This window comes from Microtus oregoni, unplaced genomic scaffold, assembly GCF_018167655.1.
Source record: "Microtus oregoni isolate MIOR12 unplaced genomic scaffold, Mior012 000003F_ref0000135, whole genome shotgun sequence".
Taxonomy (NCBI): domain Eukaryota; kingdom Metazoa; phylum Chordata; class Mammalia; order Rodentia; family Cricetidae; genus Microtus; species Microtus oregoni.
In genome coordinates, this window is record NW_024543062.1 from 63,534,273 (window position 1) to 63,556,970 (window position 22,698).

The following is a 22,698-nucleotide window of genomic DNA, read 5'->3' on the forward strand; positions in this document are numbered from 1 at the left end:
ATGTGGAGGAGCTGGGCCAGGCTCAGCTTCCCTTCTGCTGAGCCTTTGGCGTCTGTACCTGCTTGAGTCAGGAACAACAGCCTGTGCACCTCTGATGCCATCCTTGCCCGGCATCCTGCAGAACTGGGCAAGACTGATGCTCTCTTCCACAGCCTCTCCACCTTCGCCACCCTGTCAATTGCCTCTGCAATACATTGCTTAGCAGGGGAGCCCTGATGCAACTGGGCTAATCCTGAGAACATGGGACAGAACACTTACGCCCCCCCCCCCCAATCCTTTCTGACCCTCAGCTATTGGGTGGGAGAGAGCCACTGTCTAGCAGCAGGCATGAGTTTTCTGCAACCAGCCTCCTCAGGAGGCAAGAGCAGAAACTCAAGCAAGAACACCTCAACTGTCTCGACTGGCAGCAGCTGGCCAGGGTAGAGGGTGGGGAAGCATCCGGCTGTTCAGCATTTGCCTGCAAATGGACCAGGCGTCATGGCAACAGCTTTTAGTGGACACTGGCGGCTAGGGCCTTCAAGGTCACATGCTCCAGTGGAGGCAGGCCCTCCAGAGTGTGCTGACGGAGGACCTGGGGGGGGAAAGACGTGCCCAGGCATACAGATAGTGCCAGAGCTTGGAAGGAGGGGTCCCCAAGGTCCTAGAACCAAAGGCATAGTTAGTCCCTGTGCAGCTGGCTCCATGAGCAGCCTCCATAACCCTGTAGACGAGCATGCTGCATTGAGTAGATTGTGGCTGCGATGGGCAGGCAGGTGGGCTGGAGGCGCAGAGGGCTCTGTGTTCCTTCCCCACAAAGCCAGAGTCCCACCTCTCTCTGTCACCCTAGGCAGGAGTTCCAGGCCAGGGCCACCTTTCCCGGGTTGACCTTTGGCCTGTGGAGAAGTGGGCAGGGGTCAGGTGAGCTTGCCGCTAGCTTTCCTAATAGCGACCAGAACATACTGTCCCTGTTTCTGTCCACCTGACCGTGCCCTGCTTCTCCTAGGAAGGGGTGAGGCTCCAGTTGGCCAGAGGACTTGGGGTGGTGATGGCCCAGCAGGTAGATGAGGTCTGCGGACAGAAGTATTTGGAATACTTTTGGCAGCGCGGGCCCAACCCTCCAGGCTGCCAAGGACCAGCCACAGGGCAAAGGGGAACTCAGGATTGCAAGGAGTCCCAGGGAGATTAAAGATTAGGTTTGGTGGAGGTTCAAGTTTGGAGTGAAGTTAAGGGCTTTGAGCTAAGCAGCTCCCCCTAGTGGCCACCTAACTGGGCCAGGCAGCAGGCAGAGATGTTTCCAGAACCCTGGGCTGATTTCTTGTTGTTGGCCCCTGTCTTGGGGCTGGGCAGGGCGCCAAGGTGTGAAGACAGCAAGAAAAGGCAGTCGGAGCTCCAAAGGACAAGGCTGGGGATGAGGCCATTCCCTGATCCATTGCCTCTACTTCTTGGTAGTGTGGTCTTTGTTCTACCTACTCACCAGCAAGTAGAATTAGAAACCCCCTTGCAGCGTCAAGTCTGAGCCTTAAGTTCCTGGGTTCTGAAGCTCGCTATACTTCTGAATGTCTTTGCTGAAGTGTGTGTATGCAGCCTCCCCAAAGTGATCTTTGAGACGATCAGCTCAGGTTCAATCTCACAGCCTCTACCTTTGCTACCCAGAAACTGAACATTCTTTTCTCCCTCTCACCCCCTTCATGGACTGGATGGCCCTGGCCCCTATGACCACTCCTCTAAAGATCCTTCTGTTCTCACAGGCTGATTCTGGGCCCTTCCAGATGAGAGTGGCTTTTTCTAAAGAGGGGGTCTGGACGAGACTGACACACTTTGGACTAATCCTGCGTGGAATATACTACCTGTAGCCTCCCTCATTGAAGACATAACCCCGTTAATCCGGCCCATGTCTTTCACAAGGATTGCTATTTGGTTTTGCTTCCCCCATGCCGTGCTGATGGTACTAACTTAACCAGAACTTGTCTTACAGAATCCCATTGATTTTGAAGACTCTCGGTCTTTTATCCAACCCTGTCCCCAGCGATGATAATGTCACAACTATGCCTACGAAATCCCCATTCAAAGTGCAAGGTCACAGAGACCTGAAGACCACGGGAGACCCAGTGTCTGTGTATGATGGCTCTTCTAGGATGAGCCACAGTTTTCACTGGATTTAAGGGGCTCCCTCTCCCAGAGATGGATAGGAATCATGGAGAAGTTCCAGGCTCTTGCTTTCAGGTGGGACAGTGAGCCACTGTTCCTCCAGGCCGCTGCAGTACCTCCTCCCTCAGCTCCCGGGCCTGTCTGTGGTCTCCCTCTTGACAAAGCCATTTCTCCCAGACACTTTGCCTGATGCTCCCATATGCTGCCACCAGGGGGCAGAAGTGCCTGGCTGGCGGGAGACTTGGGACTGGATTGAGGACAGCCTCTCTACAGAGCAAGGGTCCGAATTCTGAAATGGTCGGTCTTTATTATGCCATCAGAAAACAAATGTGCTGGTTAAGTTATTCATCATTATCTTCTTAGTAACAAAATAAAGCACTATCTATGTTTACAGTCATAAAAAGAAACAGTCTGGAGAGAAATAGGGTCAGGCGGGGGGGGGGGCACCTGGCCATGTGGAGTTTGGGGTCACCTCCCCTGGCTTGGGGACTGTTCCAGATCTTTGGAGCTAGGTGCTAATGGTCTTTGATTTTCTTGGGAAAGAACCAGGATGTTCATCAGGAGTGAAGCCCAATCCCCAGGATGGAGTGGGGGAGGAAGGAACCCACCCCACGCTCATGAAGAAGGGATGGAGACCAGCTGCCATGGGGTCCCCTCTGCAGGACTGTCACTGACAAAAAGAGGAGCCATCAGTCCTCTGGCCCCCATGCCTGGGACTCGGGACAAAGCCCCGTGGAGGCCGAGGCACACTCTCACAGTACTAGGAGCTAAAAATGACTCCGTGGGAACTGACTGGCAAAGTCGGGAGGGAGAAAAGGGGTCAGCACAGGGTCAGGAAACTGCCAGTCCCAGGGGCAGGCTGGGCCCTATGGAAAGTCAGAGAGTCCAGTGGGTGGGGTGGGAGCACGGACAGACGGAGGAACAGAGAAGTGCACACTGGGAGAGAACACACAGAACCTGAGACACCAGACTGACGAAGAGGTAGCAATTTGGGGACAAAGAAGCACAGAAGAGGCCCCCAGAGAAGCATCAAGAGACACGTCACAGAGCTCATCAACATGCCTGGCTCACAGCAGCCACTTAGCAAACACCTTCTGCCCGGAGAAGCGAGATGACAACGTGCCCACACAGGCACGCACGCACGCACGCAACAGCCAGAGGCACATGGACTTGGAAGACAAAGACAGGATAGGCAGACCCTTCTGCAGAAAGGACAAAGTGATCCAGGTGACAGAGGAGTGACCTGGGTGGGACCTTCTGGGGCAGACATGTTGTCTCATGGCTGCGGTGGCCAGGACAAGATGGAAACAAAGCACGTTTTTGGGGACAGGTGTGTATCCGCCATCCCCTCAGGTAGGCAGACCTACAAGACGGGGTACATCCAGTGTTCCCGGGCCATTAGCCCCGAGGGCCAAAGACCTCAGCCAGCTCGGCTCCTCATCATGGTCACATGAATCCCGCCCAGCCAGTCCATTAACTCCTCAGATGTGCCTGAAGGTGTGGTGAAGAGGAGAGCCCTCCCCCCACCTTGGGAATGTATCTACAAGTGCACAGCTTTGCCCATCACCTGGGCACACCCAAGTCCAAGTACCAACATAGTTCAGGCTGGCTGGCTGGGAACAAGGTCTTCCCCAGGGGCGACAGGCCAGGCCCAGCTGGCCGGGGATCAGTCTGTAAGGACCACCAGTTCCCCATCACTCTTCTCTTCGCCCTCTGAGTCCTCGTCCTCGCTGTACCGGTACATCTCTCCATCAGCCACTGAGTGCCTGTCATCTGTGCCCTCCCCTTCCTCCCGGAGGCTGCAGGTATTGACGATGACGGGCATGTTGGGGTCCAGGCCCTGGGGGACATAGTGCTCCACCAATGGTTGTGCCAAGGGCATGCCTGCTGCCCGAGGGAACAGGACATCTGAGGAGCTCACCTGTGCCTGGCCAGCCTGCGGGCTGAGAGGCGGAGAAAAGGGGCAGTTACAGATGTACCCACGTGCCCGCCCAGCCCTCCCTGCTGCTGGCTGTCCTCCGGGCATCACAGGCATGCATTCCAACCCCTGTCCTGGCTGGGGAACCGTCACACCCTGGGCCCTGTGTGTGCATTCTGACGGCCAAATTAACTGTCTGCTATAGATGGAAAATCTAGAGCCATGGGTGTATTCTCGGAAGGTGGCACATGAATATTATTTCATTTTACTGTCACTGACTACAGGACTCCACACTTGGGCTTGCCAGGGTTATAGTTAAGGAACCTTCCTATGGGCTGAATCCCTGCAGCGTGTCTCCGTTTGCCCTGCGTTTGTCGGGTGGCAGGCGCCCCGCAGTCATTCTGGGTCGGACCCAACCCCCAGTCACCAGAGTCTTACATACAGTCATTATCCACCGGGGATCACGCATAGGCGGATGACAAACTGATCTGTACACGGATGCCCAGGGAGCAGCCACACAAACCCTGCCTGCCCTCACACAAAGGCCAGCCACACATGAACCCAGCCTCTCCCAGCAGCCACAGGCTGCTCCTGGCCACGAGGGGAGGCCTGCTCACGGGATGGCGTAGTTCTGGCGAGCACCCTGGCGCCGTGTTCTCATCAGGGCCTTGTACTCGCCCACGCGCAGCCGCCGTCCCTCCACAACGCAGGTGCGCTTAGGCCTCGGCTTGTACTTGTAGTCAGGGTATTTCTCCAGGTGCTGCCGGCTCAGGCGGGCCTGCTCCTCGTAGTACGGCTGTTTCTCTTGGTTTGTCATGGACTTCCAGCGAGAGCCTGACCCAAACCCAGGCAAGAACTCAGGGCCAGACTCTCAGAATCACCTCAGACCCTAGAAACCCTGACTGGACCCTGATCCCCAAGTGGGTCGACAGATAATACAGGTGAAAACCCTCATTCAGGGCCTGGCCCAGTGCGGATGCTCCCTGGATGCTGGGCAGGGAAATGGGTGAGCCTGGTAATGGCAGGTAGTTGGCACCACCCTCACGCTGAACAACTCCCACCCCTGAGAGGTGTCTTCCCAAGGGCATTCACAGGAGAGAAGTCACTCCAGGACACCAGGTATCCAGTGTCGGTCTGAGGTGCAGCTCAGATGCGTGGTAGAGCACCTGCTGAGCATGCGCCAGAGTACCTGCTGAGCATGCGCCAGCTCCTAGGCTGCACCCCCCAGCACAACAAAGCTAAAAACAAAACCCCGGTGCTCCAGATAGTAATCCTGCATTGTTACTGGAGGGTTCAGCCATGAAAACATCCCCCTCCCCACTCAGCCTTGTCTGCCCTGCCCCCTCCTCAGTCTCTGACACAGTGTGGCATTTAAAGTCTTGGTACGGACGATCCAGGATACCAATCTCCCATTTACTGCCACAGCACTGGCTAGGAGGCATTGGGAGTATGGGGAGGTAAGGAAAGCACTACGTCCCAAGGGAAGGAGCAACCAGAACAGCCTTGCACTGGTACAAGGTCCTAGAATCCAGCCACCCATTACAACTCAACTCCTACACCCTCTAAGATTCTACCAGAGGCTAACAAGACATGGAATATCACCAAGCAAGCCCTAAGTGGACCTAGCTGGCTCCTGGGACCCAGTCCTATTGAACTATCCCCGGCCCTTACCAAGAATCTTGCTGATGCTGGAGTTGTGCATGTCTGGGAAGGCCTGCAGAATTTTCCTCCGCTCATCCTTGGCCCACACCATGAAGGCATTCATGGGTCTCTTGATATGACTGCTGTTCCGGGACTCAGAGAAATGGCGGGCGCCTGGAGGATGGGCAGACAGAGTCAGTAACGGGGCTGGCAGACATCCCTTGCATGGCCACCAGGAGGCACTGAGGAGGCTCACACAGCGGTCAGCTCAGTTCAGGTGGGAAAGCAGAGAACTGGCACAGCAGGAGCCCAGAACTACAGGGCCCCACAGAGCAGACCTAAGGATAGACACCTGGGCACAATGGAGATGCAGGCCAGGACCTGAGGGCTTAATCACAGGAGGACCCAGGAAAGGAGGAGAGAAGTGACCAGAGACAGACAGGGAGGGCCCTAGTGGAATGAAGGGGTGCCCAGGATCAGAGCCCTCACCGTCCATGTCGCAGCTCAGCATGGCTTCCTCCAGCGGGTGCACACAGCTCTCCTCTGGCCTCTCCTTGGCTGGGGATGAGTCCAGGCTGATGAGGTCCTGCAGGTGATAGAGACATCAGTATGTCCCGTGTCACCCTGGCCGCATCTTCTATCACAGGCTCCCGCCCTCTGGGGAGAGGACGTGTGGCCCATACCTTGCGGAATGGGGGGTTGGGGGAGTTTTCCAAGGTCCCACCGTGGCTGTGCAGCAGTTGGCGAGCATCCTGGATGGCTTTGGTGACAGCATCCCCTTCACCAAGGAAGCCTGTTGAGGAGGGAGCAAAGTGGAGGATAGGGGCAACCCACACTTCTTACACTCCCTGCCATGTCACTCCTAGGGGGGTCCTTGTAGCGGCATCTTTGTGGTAGCTCTCTCTCTGCCCATCCCCCACACACCTAAGAGGCTGGGAATGAAGACCCTGGGCTGTCTAATCCGATACTGGAGGACAAACGGGCCATGGAGGGAGGCCTCCTCCGAGCCAGCCTAGACCCGGGCTTTAAGAATGCAGAGGCTGGAGTCGAGTTCAGTGATAGAGAGCCTGGGAATCTTTAAAACCCCACACTGGACCAGAGAAAGGGAAGGGTCGTGCCCACAGTGGCATCTGACTCAACTGTCCTCCTGGGTGAGAGCAGATAGGAAAGCTTACCCAGAGGCAGGCTGGGGGGGCTGGACTGCAGGTCCCTTGTGGGAGCCCCGTGGCTAGAGGGGTGAGGCCCGCAGCTGTTCATCTTGAGGCTGGGGGAGCTGGAGGTGTTGGGCAGCTCAGGTGCCTTAGGCTTGGCTGTGAGGTTCAATGGCTGGGGGGGCTCCTGGGGACCCAGAATGTCAGAAAGTGAGAGACACCAAAGGACACCCCTTCCCCCACGTCGTGGGACAGACAGGGCTCGGGGAGAAAGTGAGGCTAAAGCACCTGCCCAGAGCAGCCAAGAGGGAAAGAATGAGAGCAAAGGAGAAGGGCACCCCACGCAGTGGGCAGGGGAGTACCTGCAGGGGGTGGTGGGTGGCCACCCCGGGCCTTTTCACCACAGGGGCAGGAGGGCTGTGCAGCAGCTGCAGCGGGTACTCCACTGTGGAAAGAAAAGCAAGGGGCAAAGTCCCAGATGAGAAAACAGCCGGTACCAGCGTGACAGGTCCCAGGGCTACATGGTGGGCTGAGCCTAGAGCAGCCCCACTCGTTCTGTCCACATCAGATCCAAGCACCGCAGGGGACTGTCCATCACCCCCTCTTCCTACATGGGCCCTGCAGGCTGGTGGCCATGTCTGTCCTTTTTAACCATCTCTAAAGAGTTTCCCACGGTCCATGCATAGGAGGGCACACTCCGGTCTCATGCTTGCTGAGTTGTGAGGGGGCGGGGGCAAAGCGACCCTGTTGGGAGGACTGTGCATCACGAGCTCTCCCCCTAGGGTTACATGCTCGCGGTGTGTAAGAGACTGTGTAAAACACCAGTCTCATTTCACATGTGTATCAGTAGGGGTTCTCCAGAGATCTCGGGGACAAGGAGACAGTTCAGTGGGCTGCCCATGAAGCCATCCAACGGCAGTGCCAGGATTCTAAACCAGGTCTTCTAGACGCCATAACCTTGGCCTGTAGCGTTCTCTCTCCTACCCTATCCTACCTCACTAGGCTTAGCATCAAGGGGGCGTGGCAGTTCCACAGAGATAAGACTGTATACAAAATCACCAGCCCCAAGGCAGGTAGATAAGCCCACAGGAGGTGTGTCAGGGCACTTTGTTAGAGCTGGGGTGGAGGTGGGGAGTAAGGTATGAGGACGTGATGAGGACCATGAACCCAGTGGGTAAGCAAGGTTGTCTCTGTAGCAGAGAGCTGGCACTCTATGTGGGCTTGTGGGACGGGGAGGGTAGACCAGTAGTCTTCATTGCTACCCATCCCATTGGGGCAGTTTCAGGCAGCATGTCTGCCCTGTCCCCAGCTCTGTCACCAGAAATCACTGGGATCATTTCATCAGTCACCTTCACCCCCACAGCCCACTAGAGACAATGCACTCCCTGCTCAAGTGTTCCCATGCACCCACTTCCCAGACCCCATGCTCCAATCCTCAGTGGAATCACACACCCCTGTCACTCTCACAAGCCTCTGCCGCCTCTATTCCCTCCACCCCGTACCCCAGTTCCAGCTTCTCCCTCACTTCCTTACCCCCCAGGACCCAATCATCAAGTGCCCCCTCCTCAGGGAGCCCCCCAGGCCTTTCTCCAGCCTTCTCTCTCTTGAGACTCTGCTTTGCGGTGCGCTCTTCCTACCCATCCTTCCTGCCAAGCTCAGGAAGGACTTATTCTTCCACCAGACAAACCACTGAGCACGGATGGGCTCTCTCATCTCACCGCAGCCTCTGCGGTGGGCCCTTCCCTGTCTCACTCACCTGGTTTGCAGGGAATGGGCTGGATGGGCAAAGCCAGCTGGGAGTCAGGGGTGACAGGCAGTGGCTGGTGACTTGGGGGAAAGGCTGGAATCATGACATAAGGCATGTTAACCTGCTGAAGGCAAAGAAACCCACCGTAAGTCACTGGGGACCCAAAGCGCTGCCCAGATGTCGTTCTGCCCAGGACCTGAGGTAGAGTGGGTATACACAGAACACAGGGTAGGGACAATTTTCCAAAAGATCCATCTGACCCCGTACGACATCTACAAGCCCATCTACTTGTCACCCCCCTCAAAACAGGACTCCGGAATTGGAAGGAATTGGAGCAAAATTGGATGAAGAATATGGCCTCTTCATCAAGCCTAGGGGGAGCCTGTTCTGCCGTCCCCTTCCCAGGCAGCTCTGCCTGCGCTGTCCCCTCGTCACCTGGATCTGCTGCTGGAGGACGTTGATCTTGTGCTGCTGCTGAATCAGCTGCTGCTGCTGCTTGGCAATCTAGTGAGACGTGGAGTCAACAAGAGAATCATGGAAGGCCCTGGCCTCCTCCAGCGCCTACCACAGCCCACCCGTCTTCCCCAGGAGCATGCGGAGTGGGGTGTGGGGTAGAGCACCAGTTCTCGAACCTGGTCTCCTCTGCAGACAGTCACCCCTCCCAAGGAGTCTCAGAAGCCCCTGCCCTGGCTGGCACCTACCTGTTCCTGCTGCTGCCGGGCCAGTTCCATCTGCTGCTGCTGCTTCTCAAACAGCATGGCCGCCATGTTCTTCTGCTCGGAGTGGGCTGTGAGGAGCTGGTCCCGAAGGGCGGACAGCTGGTGAATCATGACCAGAAGCTGAAGCTCCTTCTCAGCCAGGCTCTCTTGGGTCCCTGTTCATGGTGAAATGCCGCCACGGAGACCTTTGTTAGTGCACCTATCTATTTGCTCACCCACCCATCTGACAACCTCTCTGTCCCAGGAGCCTGCCAGGCTGGTGCCCAACTTCTCTGTACTTGAAGGGATTTAAAAAAAAAAAAAATCTACTGTTTGGCACGATGGCAGTTACTTCCTGGGATCAGCCTGAGGATGAACGAGCTAATAATGTGTGGAAAGTTGTTTGTCTAGGACCTAACTGCAATTGCTCATGTCTTCCATTCCAACCTGGCTGTCTGATGAGCAGTGTACTTCCAAGCACTCAAGTGGGGACCATTTTATAGTCAGGATGCCTCTGGAAAATGCCGAAGCTCAGGCCTCCATCTTTAGGGCTTCCCATCCGTGAACGCGGGGAGCATAAGTATTGATTTAATGCTCCCACTGTGGGCATACTCAACAACACTTGAGAAAATGGTCACCCTGAGGAGGTAAGCCGCGGCTTTCACTGTGGTTCTGGAAGCCTAGCTTCAACTGCCAACACTGCGTGGAAAGTTTCGGCTCACTTTAGACTAGGACCTGGAGGTTGAATGACAAGCCTCAAGTCCCAAGGGTCCCCTAATGAGAGCCTAGATTCACCCCCCATGGGATCTGTTTCCAGTCAGGCTGCTCCCACCTGGGGATGGGCCAGACAACTGCTTAGAGATGCCCAGGTGAGCCAAGTAGGAATGAGGTACTGCCTGATATACCCAGAGTGCATGATAGACCAGAAAGGAAAGGCTAGGGCTGAGATGCCCTCCCCTGATCTCCGCACACAGGCCCTGCACCTTTGACATCCTTGGTTTCCACAGAGCTTCTTCCCAGAAATCGCTCCTTCCAGTCGCCTGACAGCAGCTTCTCAATGGCCGGCACAACTGGAAGAAGGCAGGGTAAGGGCAGGGCGAAGCCCACCAGAGAGCATCCCAGACCTCACCTCTGACTCAAGCATCCTACCTTCTTGTAAGTTACGGTTGAAGTCCAACCGCTCCTGGCTTCCCGAAGCGGCCTCAGAAGCTGCTGGTCTCTTGGGGTCTGGGGACATACTGCTCTCTGGTGAGGCACAGTCCTGCAAGAGACAATGAATTATCACTGCCACTCCCAGGAAAGGGAGCACAGACAGGGCTGAGCACCCCAAAGGTGTCCTTTCCGAGGGACCAAGACTCTGTGGGATATTGCTCATTCTCACATTCCCAGGCCTGGCTTGCACCACCCTATAACTGATACAGTGAGATGAAGAGACCTGGGGACAGGAGGCCTGGGTATCAGTCCAGGTCTAGTGGCTCACAAGGGGCTGGACCTCACATAAACCCCGACAACTCTCTGAAAGTCAGGACTGTCTCTGGGATCCATAGAGTAAAGCATCTGAATGAGGAGCAGATACATTGGGATCACCATGGAAACACACCTGTAGGTTTGTCTATGAGGATGCTTCCAGAAGGAAAACCTGCCCTGACTGGAGGATCCTGGACAATTTTGTCTCCCCACTTCCAGACTACAGATGCAACATGGCCAGCTGCCTCAACTTCCTGGCCACCTTCTCCACCATGTGTGCCCTCGAACTGTCGGCCAAAACAAACCCTTCTTTAGGTTGCTTCCGTGGGGCATTCTGTCCCAGCACTAGAGAAGTAACTAATACAGAACCCACCTAGGCTAGTTATTCCTACGAACACATGTGCTGCTCCAGTCCCGCTGCTTGATTTCGGGTACCCACTGTGGCCTCCCTAAATGATCCCCCGGACTGGAGCACTGCCTCAGCAGTTGGGAGCTCTTGCAGGGGACTGGAGTTCAGTTCTCAGCACCCACATCCAGCTCCAGAGGACCCAACTGTTGCAGAGTATTTATTTAACTAGGTAAAGGTGTGTTGCATTTATTTAATTATGGAAAGATATGTTGCTGTTTTACCTTGCCTGCCTAAGGCACCTGATTAATTGATTTTTTTTTGGAGGGGGGGGGTTGAGACAGGGTTTCTCTGTAGCTTTGGTGCCGGTCCCAGAACTAGCTCTCATAGACCAGGCTGGCCTCAAACTCCCAGAGATCCGCCTGCCTCTCGAGTGCTGGGATTAAAGGCGTGCGCCACCACCGCCCAGCCTGATTAGTTTAATTGAAAGCTGAACAGCCAATTGCGAGGAAGAAGGTAGGTACAGGCAGAACCTCCAGGCAGGGAGAATAAGTAGGAAGAAGAATTTAGGCTTAAGAAGAAAGAAAAGAGAAAAGGCGCCAGAAAGACGCGAGGGGCCAGCTAGACACAAAAGAAGCAGAAAAATAGGACACACAGAATGAGAGAAAGATTAAAAAGCCCTGAGGCAAAACAGAAATGAATAGAAACAGGTTAAAATAAGTTAAAAGAGCTAGTGGTACAAGCCTAAGCTAAGCCTGAGCATTCATAATTAATAACTCTCCATGTCTTTATTTGGGAGCTGGCTGGTGGTCCAAGGAAACTTCCAATTACATCCGACATCCTCTTCTGGCCTCTGAGGGCAACTGCACACACGCGCGCACACACACACACACACACACACACACACACACACACACGTACTCACACATTTTTAAAGAAAAATAGGGGCTGAAAAGATAGCTCAGCAATTGCTTTTGTAGCTCTTGCAGAGAACCCAGGTTCAATTTCTAGCACCCACATGGTTGCTTACAACCACTCCAGTTCCAGGGGCTCTAACCCCCTCCTCTGTAGCACCAGGCACTCATGTGATACACACACTCAGGCAAAAAAAGAAAGAAAAAGAAAGACAACAACAAAACAACAATACGAAACCAAAAACAGAAGCCAAAACTCACAAATATAAAATAAACAAATCTGAAAAATTGAGAAATATAAACAAATATGTGGATGGATGAATGAATGAATGAATGAAAACAAATCTTTAAAAAAAAGAAGTGTTCAATTGGGCATGGTAGTCCAGCCTTTAATCCCAGAACTCAGGGGTAGAGGCAGGTAGATTTCTTTGAGTGCCTAGATAGCCTGACTGACCATAATAGAGACCCTGTCTCAAAAAACAAGAAGAGGAGGCGAAAGAGGAGAAGAGGGAGGAGGGGGAAAGGGTGGAGGGGGAGGAGGGGAAGAGGGGAAAAGGGTGGAGGGGGAGGGGAGGAGGGGGAAGAGGGGGGAAAGGGTGGAGGGGGAGGGGAGGAGGGGGAGGGGGAAGAGGGAAGGATGGGAAAGAGGGGAGGAGGGGGAGGGGGAAGAGGGAAGGAGGGTAAAGAGGGGAGGAGGGTAAAGAGGGGAGGAGTGGGGGGGAAGCAGCAGCAGCAGTGCTCCTTGTTTCATCTAAGCCAAGGCTCCTGGTGTCTAAGGTTTACCACTCCAAAATGTGTCCCCTGGTCACCCCCACTCTTCCAAATGGAGTTCCTCCTTAGAGTCATCAAATTAAACTTCCTGTATGGAAACAGAAGTTTAAGACCTGCAGAATTTCTACCATATATTTCAGCTCTCTCCCCTCTATGTACATGTGTTCTACACGTGCGTGTGTGCGTGCGTGTGTGTGCGTGCGTGTGTGTGTGCGCGCGTGTGGTGTAGGCCCTACTTTGACAGGCACCTGTCCTTTTATTTACCGAGGCAGGTCTCTCACTACACCCAGCGCTCCTGTTCCAGGGACTCCCACCTCTGCCTCCAGGCAGCTGCCGTACTTTCTTGGCTTTTACGAGGGTCCTGGAAATCCCAACTTCCATCCTCTCGCGTGTGCAGCAAGGGCTTTACCCACTGACTCATCTCTCCAGCCCCTATTCCCTTGTCTTAAGGAAATTATAGTCTGAAATGGCCACTCAGGTAGGGATGGAAGGAGACACCTCCTGTTCTGCTCTGACAGGTTACCCAGCTTCTAACCCTGACCATGTGGCTCTTCCCATCTGCTCACCTGGGCTCCCCCGGGGCCCCATTGCCCTTTCAGAGACCATTTCTGCACACAAACTAGACAAAAGCATAGAGGCGTGGTGGAAAGGGTAGATCAGCACCAGGTGGAGGCACAAGGCGGGTGGGGGGCAATAACCAAGGGGGTCCCTCGAAAGAAAGCGCTAGATACCTGAGCTGGAGCTTGTGAGTTGGCCGCTTCCTGTGGAGCCAGGGCTGGGTCTCCAGGCTGGGTCTCCACTGCAGTGGCCGTGACTTGGGGGGCCTCGTGGGGAGGCTCCTTCTTCTCCTCAGACTTGATGGTGCAATTCACCATGGTGCTAGCACTGTCCAGGGCCAGCTGCACAGAGATGGGGCTCCGCATGGACATCCTGGGAAGAGAGACAGAGGACCTGGAGTAAGTGAGGTCCAAGATCCAGTTTATGAGCCCACCCTGCCCCTGCAGGAGGTGCCCCTATCCTTTGTTTCCCAACCCAAGCATTTCCTGGCACCCCTCAAAGGTGCATACGTCTAAAACACAAGCCTACTTTGGAACCTGCTTTCTTATTTTTTAATTAGTAGAATCCATTTGTGATTCCCACCTTTGGTATTCACTCCCCCCTTTTGCTTTTGCAGTGCCAGGGCCTTGCACGTGCTAAGTGAACACTCCGTGTTTCTTGCCATGCTGGAGCCAGTGAGCTGATGAGCTCACCCGAGGAAGCCAGAGGGGGTTAACTGGTTGTGTCAGAACCCAAGACAACTGAACACTGTATCTATGTAAACGTATGTACTGGAGCCAGGCAGTAGTGGTGCACACCTTTAATCCCAGTACTCGGGAGGCAGAGACAGGCGGCGCTCTGAGTTCGAAACCAGTGAGTTCCTGGACAGCCAGGGCTACACAGGAAAAAAAAACTGTCTCGAAAAATAAAAAGACATGATCTCAGATAGTCCAGGCTAGCACTGAACTTATTATGAAGCTGAGGATGGCGTTGAACTCATGCCCATCTTGCAATATGCTTGGTAGACTCTCAGGAAGTGCACTAAGTGGCCTTCTCCTCTATCATACAGCCTAGCGCCCCCCAGGGGTGAGAGTCTGCGGGGCTCTGGAGAGCAGTTTCCAGGGTCACATCAGGCTAGAGACCAAGCAGCAGCTCTCACCCTCTCTCCAGTCCCTGGGCAAGCACTCAGAGTTGCGTGCTGGTCTCAGGTAGCACACAAGGGTCTGGCCTCCGGCAGAAGTGTTGGGAGGTGGGGCCTCAGTAGAGAGTATTAGGTTAGGAACCCTCTGTCTTCCTTCACAAATGGGTTAACGTCAGCTCTGGGGAGACTTTACTAGAGTTGAGTTAACCTGGTAGTCCTGTGCCCTCCTGCCACAGGGTGATACAGCAGGAAAAGCACACGCTTAGACACACAGGGATCAAAGAGCAACAACCATCAGATGCACTAACAGACCCTTAAACCCACATAAATGTAGAAGGCAAGAACCACCCCAGAATTGCCACCTGACTTCCATTCATGTCCAGACACAAATATCTCCCTCCCCTCTCCTCCTCACACACGCAATAAGTTTAAAGCAAAACAAAAACACGTTATGAATTATTTACTTCTACGGTTTCCCACCTATACTTTCAGATCACGGTGGCCCCCTGAATAGAGCGACCAGTGAATTTGGATATCACATCAATTCTGTACAGGGTATCCCGTAGTCCATAGATTACACCAACTATTCTGGTACTGTGTACTGGATCATACAATGTTACAGCTTTGTATACAACGGAATACATAAGGTGTTTTATGAACAGCTACAGGACTATTGTAAGCGACTAAGATATACACATCTGTATTTGATTTGATTGTATCCTGTAGATCAGAGGACGGCAGACTCCCCCACCCTCTTTTCTGAGTGCAAGGTAATCAGGAACCCAGGATAGGACCGGGCAAGAGAAGGCTAGCTGACCCTAGTTGGGGCCCATCTCACCTGGATGAAGAGAAAACAGACCCCTGCCCGGCTTGGCCCAGGGGGGCTGCCTGGAGAACCTGCAGAAAAGCAGGCAGCTCAGCCCATCCGGCTGGGGAGGGGCCCGGGAGCCAGGCCCCGCAGGGGGCAGGAGTGGGGGCGGGGGGGCATTATCCTGGAGCTGAGGGCAGCAATTACATAACAAACAAACCCGGGCTCAAGCTGTGAATTAATCAAACCGCTGAAAATAAAACCTTCCTCTCAGGAACTTCAGACAAAAGAAATGAAAACAACCAGGCTGGCTGGGAAATAAAAGGCAGCGGTGCTGAAAGCCAGGACAAAAGGAAACCAGACAATAGGGTGCTGGACAAAAGCAACAAAGCCAGAGGAAGTGTGACAGGCGCACAATGAAGGCCTGTGGGCTTCTGATCCCTAGGCTCTCGGCCACCTCATCCCACACCACTGGCTGCCACCAGATCGCCTCCGCTGGCCAGACTTGGGTCCCAAAGGGCTCTCCTTCTCCATCAGTACCCGGCCTCAGGTTTCCAACTCCTACCTCAGTTCAAGCAGTCCCGGCCACCGCAGCCAGAGCGCACGGTCAGACGAGCGCCCGAGGTCAAATGCTGCCCTACGGGACATGGTGACCATCCACCCACCCATCCCCGCCCCACGAGGGCTGTCCTGACTACCCAAGACCAGCCTCACTGGCTACATTTGGCTACTGAGCCCTTGTAACGCAGCCAGTCTGGGTAGGAACGTGCCACATCAAACACACCAAGGGTCCCCAAACTCAGCGTTCATTATCAGCTGTGGTCACAACCTGATGGATTAGGCTAGAGAAAACAGTCTCTTCTCTCCCTCTCGCTTAGATCTTTTAATTATGTGTGTGCATTCTATGTGTGTGCGCTCATGAATGCACGTGCCCGGAGCCCGAGGCATCAGATTCCCCTTGGAGCTGTGGTTTACTTGTCCTCTGCAACAGTGGTACCCACTCTGAACGTCTGAGCCATCTTTCTAGCTCTAGACAAAACAGTCTTTTGTTGTTGTTGTTTTGAGACAGGGTTTCTCTGTGTAGTCCTGGCTGTCCTGGAACTCACTCTGTAGACCAGACTGGCTTTGAACTCAGAGAGATCCTCCTGCTTCTGCCTCCCGAGCGCTAGGATTAAAGGTGTGCGCCACCACCGGCCAGCTAGACTAAACATTCTTAAGACTCATCCCACCTTTTTCTTCCCCGAGACGGGGCCTAACCGTGTGGGCCAGACGGAACTAAGATCCACCTGCCTCAGTGCCTGAGTCACCGGATTAATTAATTAATTTATTTTTTTTATTTTTATGTGCATTGGTGTTTTGCCAACATGTATGCCTGAGTGAGGGTGTCAGATCCCCTAGATCTGGAGGTAGAGACAGTTGTGAGCTGCCATGTGGGGGCTGAGAATTGAACCTGGATCCCCTGGAAGAGCAGCCAGTGCTCTGAATCACTGAGACCTCTCTCCAGGCCCCACACCTGATCGTCTTTGTAGTTCAGTTTGTTTATTCGGGGTTGCGATGGGGGCTGCACCCAGGTAGTACACATTCTGCCACGGAGCAGCACACCCAGCATTTAAATTTCTTTTTACATGTATTTACTAGGAGACACAACATCATGCAAGTCATGGCCAGTGTGTTCCTCAGGGGAACCACTGAGCCTCAATGCTCTTTCTCACCTCTCCCATCTCCACCCAGCACCCCTAGCCCATACTTGGGGTTATCTGCTATTAAGAAGTGGCATCTTGGGGCTCCCAGCACTGGTAAACTAAAGAAATGGCTCCCACTGACATCAGACTGGTTTGGAGTTGTCAACCTTGTCACCTCAGCCTAGTGCCCTCAGGTAACCCTAACAGATCCTGGGACCCATATGCTCACAGGCAGGCACCTGGCTTAGCAGAGGCAGGGACAGGGCTCGTGGTTGGTCTGCTCCGAGCTTACTTAAGGAGAGGCACAGCCTGGGCCTAGGAGCCAGGCCTTGGCAGGGACTGCTAGAAAACTGAGTCCTGGACCACCTCACTGCCTACCCATCCTTGCCCTGTCGCAGCCTTGAAAGAAGCAAGGTAAGGGTCAGGGCTAGAGTCTGTAATTCTTGCCTGACCCTGTGTGAATACTGGCAAGCAGCCTCTCGGCCTGTCTCATCTTCTGCACACTGGGTAGTTAGCCACACCTCACAGGAGTCCATGGGGGTTAAGTACCACACGGTGAGCATCCTGTACATGGACGTGAATAGCCCAGGATGCTGAGTCAAGTGGGTGACAGACAAGTCTCCAGGTCACACAGACCTGGGTATTGTCTGCGCTCGAACCCTGAATAGCCACTGCTGTGCCACCTTGGGCAAGTAACCTCCCTGAGCCTGTTTCCCCCTCAGTAACATGGGCATAAGACAACCCAGGAAGAAGAGCTAACCTATGAAATGTGCCTGTTTTACATTCTCGGGCACCTTGAACTTGGCCTTCACAGGACTAAATCATAGCTGAAGATACCTTCGAATGCCTGCTGTTTCTGACTCACCCAGGAGCTTGGGAACCCAACCAAGGCAGGGTGAAAATATAGCTGTTTCCACCCATCATTGTGGCCCCAGAGTCTAGCACAGAGCCTGCAGCATGGGGGACCGGATGCTGCTCCCTGCCCTTCCCCTGTGTGAGAGACACCCAGCAACAGAGCAAGTTCATTTCTTTTTCTTCCTACCCCCAACTGATAAGAAACCTTTCCCTCAGTCTTAGGATTTAAAGACCCCGTAGGAGCCTCCCTTCTTAAGCCCCTTTTCCAGGGACTAAAGACCCCACCAACTTCCTTTACTCCTTCCTTGCAAAGCACATGCTACACCTTCTCAGCGGATTTCCCTCTCTCTAGATGCCCAGAAGCCCAAAGCCCTCAGTGTGCAGGAGACAATTATGGGCTTCCCCAGCTCCACCCTATTCTGCAACCCCAAGTCCTAGTTAAGAGTCATAAACCCACGGCAGCCCACAAGCGCAATGGATGCTCCCCTGTGTTATCAGCCCTCCCTCTTGTCCAGCATCACACTCTTGGGGCAGCCCTGCTTCAGAACTACTGCCAGCAAGGACCCTAGCAGACCTTCCACCAGTAAAGAGGCTGAACAGGTGCACACCTTTAATCCCGGCACTTGGGAGGCAGAAGTAGGTGGGTTTCTGTGAGTTTGAGGCCAGCCTGGTCTACAGAGCGAGTTCCAGGATAGCTAGGGCTGTTACGTGACATGTGCCCCCTTAAAAGTGCCCGCCAGGCACAGGTTTGCTCTGCCTCTCTCATGTCCCAACTCCCACACAACTGTTCACTCTCTTGCTTCCCCTTCCACCCCCACCAATAAACCTCTGGCATTAATTCTGCCGCATGGGCCATGTTTGCGTAGTGGCATACCTCGGCAGGGCCCACCAAAAGGCACCCACTTCGCCTTTTGTATTTCTCATCGCACCCCTTTTTCTACCCTCCCCTCTCCTAGGGAGCCCACCTCACGGGTCTTCTACTACACTCCTTCCTTCCTTAGCTTTATCTCACTAAGACTCTGAACTGGTGCGCGAGACTTTGAATCCAGTGTCTCGATAAAGGCGCAGAGAAAGAAGCCCCTCCAAGGAGGACTAGAGGCAGAACGCTGCCCATACACGAGATGGCTCCTGTTCTCCCCATAAGCAGGCTTCCCCATCCTGCGCCAACCCCTTTCTACCCCCAAACAAACCATCAGTCACTTCCTCTTCTAATCACTCAATGACAGACCCAGCTGAATGGGAATCAAAGAAAGTCCTCCCTCTGAGTTCTTCCTCCTCCCTAACCACAGCTCCAGTCCCCCACTCGTCTAGATGTAGAGAAGATTCCAGTTATCACAGCATGACTGTGACTCAGACCTGGGGCACAGGAAGACCTTCCGAGGATGGCCCCTGGGCACAGCCAACAACCACCGCTGCCCCTTCCCACAACTTGTCAGAGTGGCTGGTGCCAAGGGCATCACGGCCAGGGAAAGAGATCCATGCAGCATGGGTGGGGCAGCACCGGTCCCAAAGGGAATTGCACTTCCTCTGAAACCCCAGAGAGTTGAGAGCCTCAGGCTGCCGTGAACAATAGTCCCAAGGCGTGGGTGCCCAGAATGGTGCCCCGTGCCACATCCTGTCATTCTTCCCACAAGCCGCACCCTGCCACCCTTCCTGGCTCCACCCGATCCTATCTCTGTGTTTACTCAGCGCTGGGAGCTGGGCTGGCCGCAGGCTGGGGATGAAGCTTTCCTGAAGGTCCCCTCACCCTTTGCAGCCTGTGGTGGATAGGATCCAGCTGTGGCTGGTCTAAGTCTCAGCTGGGTAAGAAGAGCCAATATTCCAGCCCCTGGACTGACCGACAACCCCTGGCTGGCCAAAGCAGTATCCATCCACCTGGGCAGATGGAGGCTCAGGGAGATTCCTGCTCCTGTCCCCAGCCTGGGAGAGGTGGCGGCCCCTACCTATAAGTGTCTCTAGCCCAGAACCCATTCAGCACTGAGCTTTCTTCCCTGACACTCAGATATATGAGCCCTCAAGAATACATTGGAAAGCAGTGGTGTAGAAGAAACAGTAGCTGAGATCGTCTCCCCGCCCCACTTGGCCTTCCAGCCTCAGAGGCGTTGTCAGGACAGAGGGTGACTGGGAAGGGGGCAACTCTGAGGCGCTGCTGAAGCTCACACTGAGACGTGTCCCCAAGAGGTCTTCCATGGAGAACTGAATGCTCCATCCCAACAGTACCAAGAATGCAATTGGACCATCCTTGTCTCCCAGAAAGGGAAGACTTCCAGGCCACTGCAGCAGGGACTGGTCGACCTTGTCACAACCCCATAAGGGACAGACCTGAGCATTAACCAAAGGAAGGAGAAGCAAAATAAGAGGCCCTAGAATAGCATCCACTCAGCTACAAGCACTGGTGTTCCATTCTCTCTTCCTTGAGAGAAACTACAGAAGCCAAGGGCTGGTGCATCCTGTCTGACAGAGGTGGGATATCTGAGGTCATTCTCATCAATGCCAAGCCTACATTGTGCATTCATGGTTTAGATTTGTACTATTTTTTCTTTTTTTAAAGTGAAAATAGATTTTTCTGCACAATATATTCTGATCAATTTTCCCGCCGCAAACTCCTCCTAGATTCTCCTCTGTCTTCCCCAAACCACACCCTATCTATCTATCTATCTATCTATCTCCCATTAAAAAAACAATCAGGCATCTAAAAAAAATAATAAAATAAAAACAAACTACAATAGGATAAAACAGACAGACAAAGTCAAAGAAAAAGCACAATAAACACAAAGAGACAAAGAGAAAAATATTTGCATACACAGAAATCTCATAAAAGTACAAAACTGGAAGCCATAATATGTAAGCAAACGACCTATAAGGTCAGCAACAACAACAAACATTAAATTCATTTTGTGTCGGCCATCTGGTTGGACATAGGGTTACCCCTAAGTGTGGTTTGTACACCCAGGGAGACTCAGTTGGAGAAGACGAATTTTTCCTTCTCAAGCAGCTATCAATTGGAGATAGGTTCTGAGTTAGGGATGGGGGCTTGTGTCTCCTTCCCGTCTCAGCACTAGGACTGCATATGGGTTAGACCTGTGCACGCAGCCAGGCTCTGCAGGGACACTGGCCCGCTCGAGCACGGCTCTGACAGGCCTTGCTTTCTCTCTATCCCCTCTGCCTTGCTAGATTATATTACATCCCTAAAGCTAACAACCAAGCTCTATCTCCTTATGTGGCCACTTCCTCCTCCTGAGGCTGACTACCAAAGTTCAACAATCAGAAGCCCCCCTTGGTTCACCTAATAAACATGCCCAATTAAAATTAAACATCTCAAAAAAGTTAAAAAAATAAAATAAAAACTAAATACCTCATCCTAACATGGGGTTCCCCCCTTTGCTTTTATACACCACCATTTGCCTGTGTGGCATGTCTGTCTCCTCTCTATCCAGGGACAGTCCTTTGTCCCTCTGGGTCAAATACCCCTGCCCCTTCTCTTGTCTCCTTCCCCTTCTTCCTCATCCCCTATCTCCTTTACCACTGTATCCTAACCCATTCATTATAACACAGACCTCCCCCTTTCCTCCTCTTAAAAATTATACCTGCAAGGTCATTTGCTGCTGTTTTCTGCCTGGGTCAGAAAGCAGCTGCTTTAACTTTTCTTCCCTGCTTAATAAAGGATCTTGCTGTGAAAACAGGTGTTTGGGTGAGGCTTGTGCCTAATCCTGGGTCTGGGAGGAACTCCCTGCTGTGCATCAGTCCTCTTCAGTCTTCCTGAATTTATCAGTCCTGCTGTGTCTAGAAGGCCTTCTCTCCTTGGCATCCCTGTCTCCTCTTCCACAGGGTTCCCTGAGCTCCGAGGGGAGGGATTTGATGGAGACAGCCTATTTAGGGCTGATGTTCCAAGGTCTCTTACTCTCTGCAGACTGTCCAGTTGGGGGTGCCTGTATCTGTTTTCATTTACTGCAGGAGATTCTCTGAGGATGGCCAAGCAAAGCACTGATCTGAACATAGCAGAATGTCATTAGGAGTCATTTCATTGGACCATTCATCAAGGAGAATAGCAGGATTTGGCTTCCCTCGGCTCCATCGCCCATCTGGTCCCAGGGTCTTGACGACCCACGCAGCGTGAGGTACGGGTTCCAATCAGACCGTGGTTGGTTACTCCCCGACTTTTGTGCCACTATTGCACCGGCACAAGCTTTCAGCAGGTCACCATTTTAAAGGTTTGTTGCTGTGTTGGCGTTTAGCCTTCTCCTCTGGTCGTGTGTGGCGTACCTTTCAGTATCATGAACACTAGTCAGTAGGGATGAAAGCTCTAGATAGGCACCAGCTCGACCTCTCTCTACGGTGAACTATGTAAGTGCTGTCTTCAGCAACAGCACCTTACCGTCACTTCGCAGAGAACAAACAATTAGCGTTGGCAATAGTATGGGTTGTCCAGGGGTTTCCATGGGGTCTCTTTGGCCAACAACTCAATTAGATGTAACCCATTCCTGACCCTGAAGTTTCATTTGGTGGCAAGAGCTATCTAGTTGGGGCTGTGTCTTCCCATTATTCAGAGGTTCTATTTACATTTTTTTTATTTATGTAGATAGATAGATAGATAGATAGATAGATAGATAGATATGTTGGGTTTGTTTGTTTTTCTTTTTTTGCTTTTTCAAGACCAAGTTTCTCTGTAGCTTTAGAGTCTATCCTGGAATTCACTCTATACTAGCCTGGCCTCAAATTCACAGAGATCCACCTGCCTCTGCCTCCCAAGTGCTGGGATTAAAGGCATGCACCACCACCGCCTGGCTCATTTATGTATATATTTTAAGAAGCTTCTACTGCAGTAGGTTTACATACTACTCCCCAAATAGCCCTTAATTTTAGCTGTCCCTCTCTATATCCCCTCTCTCCTTTCC

General features: G+C 53.1%; 1 protein-coding gene across 5 annotated transcripts in view; it reads right to left on the reverse strand.

The window, feature by feature from the left end:
• Positions 1-2,415: 2,415 nt before the first annotated feature.
• Positions 2,416-22,698, reverse strand: part of Sox13 (SRY-box transcription factor 13) — a 51,983-nt gene continuing 31,700 nt past the window's right edge. For 4 of the 5 annotated variants that reach the window (XM_041648945.1, XM_041648943.1, XM_041648946.1 and 1 more), the window contains 13 exons: positions 13,512-13,710; positions 10,432-10,543; positions 10,266-10,352; positions 9,286-9,458; positions 9,020-9,088; positions 8,594-8,708; positions 7,200-7,282; positions 6,862-7,024; positions 6,370-6,479; positions 6,176-6,272; positions 5,717-5,860; positions 4,663-4,879; positions 2,416-4,070 (listed from right to left, as the gene is read on the reverse strand). In XM_041648945.1, coding sequence (XP_041504879.1) covers positions 3,794-4,070; positions 4,663-4,879; positions 5,717-5,860; positions 6,176-6,272; positions 6,370-6,479; positions 6,862-7,024; positions 7,200-7,282; positions 8,594-8,708; positions 9,020-9,088; positions 9,286-9,458; positions 10,266-10,352; positions 10,432-10,543; positions 13,512-13,709 — 1,845 coding nt within the window. In that variant the 5' untranslated portion in view covers position 13,710 and the 3' untranslated portion in view covers positions 2,416-3,793. The remainder of the gene's footprint in view (positions 4,071-4,662; positions 4,880-5,716; positions 5,861-6,175; positions 6,273-6,369; positions 6,480-6,861; positions 7,025-7,199; positions 7,283-8,593; positions 8,709-9,019; positions 9,089-9,285; positions 9,459-10,265; positions 10,353-10,431; positions 10,544-13,511; positions 13,711-22,698) is intronic. The other variant, XM_041648944.1, reaches the window with a different exon arrangement.